Source organism: Phlebotomus papatasi, chromosome 3, assembly GCF_024763615.1.
Source record: "Phlebotomus papatasi isolate M1 chromosome 3, Ppap_2.1, whole genome shotgun sequence".
Classification (NCBI taxonomy): domain Eukaryota; kingdom Metazoa; phylum Arthropoda; class Insecta; order Diptera; family Psychodidae; genus Phlebotomus; species Phlebotomus papatasi.
Genome location: NC_077224.1, coordinates 60,263,110 through 60,270,023, shown reverse-complemented (window position 1 = coordinate 60,270,023; position 6,914 = coordinate 60,263,110). Strand labels below are relative to the sequence as shown.

The 6,914-nt window shown below is 32.8% G+C and overlaps 1 protein-coding gene across 1 annotated transcript; it reads right to left on the bottom strand.

Moving 5' to 3' along the window:
- Positions 1-1,010: 1,010 nt before the first annotated feature.
- On the bottom strand, positions 1,011-6,493 carry LOC129806737 (odorant receptor 85b-like). The gene is made up of 3 exons (XM_055855509.1): positions 6,087-6,493; positions 1,142-1,829; positions 1,011-1,070 (listed from the first exon to the last, which is right to left on the bottom strand). The coding sequence occupies exons 1-3, from the start codon at positions 6,491-6,493 to the stop codon at positions 1,011-1,013; spliced, it is 1,155 nt and encodes a 384-aa protein (XP_055711484.1).
- Positions 6,494-6,914: the final 421 nt, after the last annotated feature.

The following is a 6,914-nucleotide window of genomic DNA, read 5'->3' as shown; positions in this document are numbered from 1 at the left end:
AATTTTGACTTCATGAAAGATTCTTCATCTAAAAGTTGTGCCTGAGCCATAACTTTTTAATTTTTTGCCAATAATATGTTAATACAATTCCCATTTTTACTTACCTTGTTGACCAAAATTCAAACCAATCTTCTCCAGGCTTTTGAAAATATCGGTTTTGCGTTTGTTTTTGGTCTTATGACTTATCTATAAGACCAACGGTAAGCAATATAGATTTCCGATCTTCGATGGCCCCTGCTAAAATGACATTAATGTTGAGATTTATATTTTTAGACCCCTCAAATTCGTCAAAAATGATTTTTATCTAAACATCTTGAATATTGACTAAAGATTTTTCAATGATTTTCGAATTTAAATCTTGTTTTGTAGATAATCCAGCTGCAATTTTGTGATGTCAATGTTCAACCACTCTGGAAGGCCTATTTTCCAACCTATTTCGTTAAATTTGCTTTTATTCGAAAGGCACTAAAAAATTCAAATTCGATTACATCTATGATGTATCGGTAAAATATATCGGTACAAGAATTATTTTACAAAAAATATAAATTAAATTTGCCATTTGATAAGCTTTTAATATAGATTTGGAGATTCTAATGGCTTATGGAAAAATTCAAAGCTCTTTCCTTGTGAGTTGCACTTCGCATAGCATGGAATGCTTGGCCACCCATTTTTATGGAATTCAAGCATTATATGTTATTTTTGCTATGCTAGTTATAAGGAAATAGGTTTTGAAGTGTTCAGAATTTAAAATTCTTCACACTATTAAAAGAGTTGTATTGTATTTGAAATACATGTTGTAGATAACAATCATTGGTTTATTGATGGTCTCTCAATAAATGATATTTTCTGTGCATATAAAAACAACTTTTACTAACCAATTTCACAATTCTATTTTTGTGTGCAAGAAATGAGTTCTGAAAAAGTTTTACCTGAAGTTTGGCCAGAAAAAAAATATGTGAAAGAGGTGTTGAACTAATTGGAAAATTTTTCCCAGAAAATTGAAATAGTTTTTACTTCTTGTTGGTAAGTGCATAGAAAATGGCACAATAAGATCCAGATAGTTTGAGAACCTATTCGGAAGAATGAGAATTTTAGTTGGTGTTGGCAGAAGTCTGCGCTAAATTGACTTTTACTAGCTCACCTCAACAAATGTATAGATTGAGACATCGACAATTCCCGCAGCTTTTATGCCACACGGTTTCTGGGTGTGCTGGAGGATGAAGAGAAAATCTCTCTTGTCACGCGGTTTGAATTCATACCACTTGGTGAGATAAAGTGCATTTGGTAGGGCTGATGTCTTGGCAAAAAGAATCTCACCGAAGAGGCAGAGGATGAAAATTTGGCAAAAGACCACAAGAATAATGATTAAGCTGGAAATATCAAATCCATGGACAAATACAGCATAGAATAGAAAGCAAATTCCGTGGAAACTTGAGGTGACTTGTGAGAAGGACATGTAGAAGTACATGTTGGAGAGAACATTGAACAGATGCAGAATATTCCAATGCATCCTATAAACATCATAGAGGATTCCATCCCGCTGTTTGTACACCTCAATGTCATCTAATGTGGCAATAACTTCCGCCAGGCTCACCAATTCACTGCGAAATTGGAAGGCAATCATGATTACCATCACATCACTGAGACTCATTACCGTGAGAGCAGCGTAGAATATAAAGTTCTGAACAGACGAATTAATTACGTAGAAGGCTGGATTGTCCTCACTGATGAAGGGAATTGTGTACTGCATTGGAAACTCTATTCCACCCAAACGACGAATGAAGGCTTGGAGGAAAATTTCAGCAAACCAAAAGCTCACCCAGTACAACCTGAAAATTGATTTGCAAAATTATTTCCTCATAACATGTAAAGGGGTTTATAGACTAGAGATTTAGCAATTTTTCCGGAAGGTCTCAAACACAGGTCAATCACAGGGAGAAATCTGAAAAAGTTAAAATAACATTCCGGAAATGTTAATTTTACCCTGCAGTATTGATCCGAAATCGGTGTAAATATTATGCTTTTTAGGTGTATTAGGGGTTAAAGTTACCCTTGTTCGTGTTATTTTTACCCTTAAAAAGTTGTAAAATTAACAGGAAATAGACGGAGACACTGAACCTTTCTTGGTTTTCACAATTTTATTCTCTACGACGTTTCGAGGATGGATGTCCTCTTCATCAGGTATCGAATATGACAGGGAAAATCACGTACAGGTGGGAGTTGTTACACTGCACTTGAGTTTTGATCACAAATTGATCCGTGATATTCACCATTCGACTGACTGACACAGAACTTTCTTTTGAGAAAGAAAGGGACTCGAATTTTGATTTCATGAAATTTGACCGATCTAAAAGGTGTGTCGGAGCCATAAATAAATATTTTCAAAAAAATCTTCACTCATAAGAATTTAGTTAAGCCACGACTTTGATCCGACTCTCGTATAATTCCAGAGTTTTTGAATTGCCTTTGGACTTTCCACATTCTCTACACTCAGAAAAATATTCAATTAAGGGCAGAATCACATTGACAGTAAAATGCTTACCGTCACCGTCAAAGTCCTCACCGTATTTCGTTGATTTACGCATTTTCATTGTAATTTTTATGCAAATTCTCAATTACGATGAATGCGATAAACGGTGAGCAAAAAAAACTGTACGAAAAACTGTAGCAAAAAAAGTCCTACAGTTTTTTTGCTCACCGTTTATCGCATTTTCGCTTTATTTATTCAATTTTCTTATACTATTTTCACCTAGTGCCACCGAGTATGAGACAAAGTAATATCGTAATGGAAAATTTGCTTAAGAATTGCAATGAAAATGCGTAAATCAACGAAATACGGTGAGAGCTTTGACGGTGACGGTGAGCATTTTACTGTCAATGTGATTCTGCCCTAACTCTTTTCTGTTGTGATTTTCGATTAACTATATTCAGGAGTTGGTTTTACTTCTATTTAGGTGTAATATTCAGAAAAGTTGTTTTAACTTTTTTTTCCTAAAATTTACATGACAAAAGAGTGTAAATAACTCTTTATAAGACTGAAAATAACACGTTGTAAGAGTTAAAATAACTCTTTTCAAGAGTAAAAAAAATCTTTTTTAGAGTTAAAATAACTCTTTTAAATTCCAAAATGAATATGTTTTACCATTTTATGTTTTTTTTATTTTATCATTTTCTTTATTAATATTTTCTTGAAATATCACATATGATGCACGCACATGTCTTTATGAAGCACTGTTACGCATATTTCTAATTGATGTTCCATATGAACTTTATCACACGAAAATCTTCTTGACTGAAGTATATTCTTAAGACGAAAACGCTTAAGCTAGTCTTCACTCGAGATGAAATTCTACATCGAAAAAGAGTTAATTACATCGATATCCGACGAATTAATTCAACTCGCATGAAGAGTTGTTTTAACTCTATTTACTAAAATTTACAACGAAAAAGAGAAACAATTACATCGATATTCGTAGAGTTAATTCAACTCTACCATAGAGTTGATTCTTTACAGGTGACTTCGGATTCAGAGGATTTACATCATGTTTTGTTTTGTTAAATAAGTTAATAATAATAATAATGACACAACGTTTCATGGAGGAACTAGGCCTTCTCACAAGGGGAGTTCGGTTAAATAACTTGTTAAAATAAATAACGTGTTATTAAAAAACTATTAAATCCTTTATTCAAAAACTAGTTTAACTTATTTGCTAACAGGAAATGTATAAGGTAAGGGAAGTATGTATCGGCCAGTTAAGAAAAATACTCCATAATTCGCTTAAAATAAATGATCTAAACCAGTTTTTGACATTCTAAAATATGCCAATTGGAACTCCAGTATTACATTTATCTATATATCAACATTTGATTTCTTACTATTTAGAGAAATTAGTTAAAAAATGGTAAAATTGCAATCATGCACTGCGCATATTGCATCGGCCATATAAAAGCAGATCAGGAAGATATCGGCCAGGAGTGTAGCAGGCATCGGCCGGAAAATAAAACCCAAAAAAAAATATCATAAATTTGAATATTTTTCTAATTGATTACGTTGTACTCGAAGAAACACTCTCTGACATCCACCCCTTACCAGAACCCAACCATCAGGACCACTTTTTAGCACTTTCCAGGGAGATTTTTGGTGAAGGTTGTCTGCATCTTCTCATTTTCACCATATTTTTGATCCAATCCTGGAGCTCGGACTTAAGGATAAGAAATCCAGTTTCGGCTTGATTCACGATCCTCCGGTTCACAAGTTTACGTAGTACAAGCTTACCAGTGATTTCCCTTTTGAATGCCTTCCGGAAAGTTTATCATTCAGGATCATTCTGGACACTCCATACTTTGCAGTCATTTTCAAGAAGATTCTCGTGCCGTCATGACATCCAGCACATTTTTCAATCTTTTCTCTGATATTGCAGTTTCTAAAAGACCTCCTTCAAGATGTTTAACATTGATAAAATGCGAAATTCACACTGAGGAAATCCTTTTTCACAACAAAAACATTACCGACATAACCTCAACTGCTCGCGAACATGACATCGAAATGCGATAAAAAATGGCCGGTGAGCTCTGTACTTGGAACAAAACGTACTTCCTCTCAATTAACAAATTAATTCTAAATATGCGTAGCGAGACAATTAAAAAGTGTTCTGATACTAAAAGTAGAATAATTGAGTAGTATTTTTTTTATTCAGATATTTTCGTAAATAATTTAAATAAGGTATAATACCTTATTTTGTGTCACTGAAATTCTAGTATAAAATCATAAGAATTTGAGAAATGGCTACTTTTTGATTAAGACTCTGACACAGTGATTCAATTAATTAGATGAATAATTATATTTTGTTAAAAAGTCGACGAAAAACTTAATTCAGAAGATCATATATGAACAAACGTAATATATTTTGTATTAGATAATTGGTAAAACGTAGTTAGTAATTTTTAAATATTCATTTTTATCTTGGTGGCCGATATCTTCTGCAAGCTGGCCGATACAAGGTACATTGGCCGATATATACTTCTCTTACCTTATTTTTTTTTTTAATTTCAGAAGAATCAACTCCGAATAATCATGACTACCAAAAACCAAGTTTTTTCTTAAAGATCTCCGAAAATCAGGTCCTTATAGGATTCTGCCCTAAATTTTTAAAATGTTTGAAGAAAAGTTCCAGAAAATGTAGTTAAAATGTTGTACTGTCGTATGCCTAGTCTAAGTGCTTGAATTTATTTATTTTTTATTATGTTATATTCATTCTATTTTAATAAAAACCTTAAATTCCTGTAGAATGAGAGACATTCTTAAAAGAACACGTTTATGAGATGTCATAATCATAAATTCAGAGACTATAATTTAAAATAAGTTTATAAATAATATAGATATGATTCTTTTGCACAAACTCTCAATGGTTTTATACCTCAATACATGCAACTTGAAATACAACCATTTCTTTTCATTCCAACCTTTACAATCCCGATTATTTTTAATTTTATTTTCCTTTCGCAATTCTCTCGAATAGAAACATACTTCATTAAGAGTAAATTTCATATGGAGCTCGTCAGATTGTTAGTATATTGAAAATTCCAAGCACCTCTGATACTTGTTATTTCAAGAAAACAAGAAATTTAACGTCTAGAAATCTTGCAATATATGTACTTGTTAGAGAGTTGCACCACCAGAAGTCTACACAGTTCTTGATCTTGATTTTTGATTTCAGAATACTGAAGTCTTGAAAATATTTTGATCGTGATTTTGGTCTTGGTTTCAAAATTTGCACCAGAATTTCCAAGGGATTCGAAGTTTAATTTTCAAGTTTCGAAGTTTAATTTTTTGCATGGGAGCTTCTTGGGATTGACCGTGAATACCATCTTGAAATGGTGGAGGATCGGTATAGTCCTGGGCTTCTAACCTAGAAGTCCCAAGCCCACGACCCCAATAGGGATAAGAGAATAAGCAGTTGAAAATGACGATGATGATGATGATGTCTCGGATAATAATTAAAATTTTTCTTTGAATCTATATTAATTTTGTCTATTTTGCATTTTAAAGTTTTTTATGCATAATGCAATCAATAAAAAATACTCACACAACTCCATAGGTGATGCCTTGAATATGAGTTGAATTGTGGCGATTTCGAGTGTCCGTGATCATGGGATGTTCTTTGGTCGTGTAGAATTTTTTCAGTTCGAGAAAAAGCTCCTTGAAATCATGATAATTGATGACCATCATAAAAGCTTTCCCTAGAGATTGTATGTGCACAGCAATGAAGATTATCGTATAAGTGGCTTGAACGCGATTTGTGCTATTGTAGGTCAAAATAACGTGCTTCACATTGAAGCACGTGCTAATGAAGAAAATAAGCGGAAAGAAGTAATTGTAGAAGCGAGCATCCCTCTTGCGATATCCAAAGTTTAACAGTCGAATGCACCAATCGAAAAACTTATTTAGTCTCTCGAATTTCTTAAGAGACACTTCCTCAACTGTTCCCGTCATCTTTGACTACTTCTGTGCGATACTCTGTGGAAAGTTGCTCAATCCACCTATTTATTGTCCATTCTCAGTTATTGCAGAGCTTATGTATCATTAAATATTTACTAGTATAGTTGTTGAACATATAGTTTGAGGGCAAATATAGCTGTTGGGTTAACAAGATGATGAGGTGTTGGAACCGTTATCTCATTAAATTCCTTTGGAGTGTATAATTTTCCAAATTGTATAATGATTTTTCCACTTATAGGTTATAAAAGGTTTAATTTTCCATCAATTATCAAAAAAAAATTTAAATTTGTGACAAGAATAATTCAACGAACATTATTTAATAATACTTTATCTAAACTCGACATCTACATTTTTCTTATTATCTTTGCATTAATTTTACCATTTTGCTGTACATTTTTTTAATTGTGACTCAATA

Bases quoted from the DNA above. Each gene is read 5' to 3' on its own strand.
- LOC129806737 (XM_055855509.1), bottom strand. From the start codon at position 6,493: ATGACGGGAACAGTTGAGGAAGTGTCTCTTAAGAAATTCGAGAGACTA. The intron at 1,830-6,086 runs GTGAGTATTTTT...ATCAATTTTCAG, and splicing joins GGCATCACCTATGGAGTTGT to GTTGTACTGGGTGAGCTTTT. The intron at 1,071-1,141 runs GTGAGCTAGTAA...TCTTCCGAATAG, and splicing joins CAATCTATACATTTGTTGAG to GTTCTCAAACTATCTGGATC.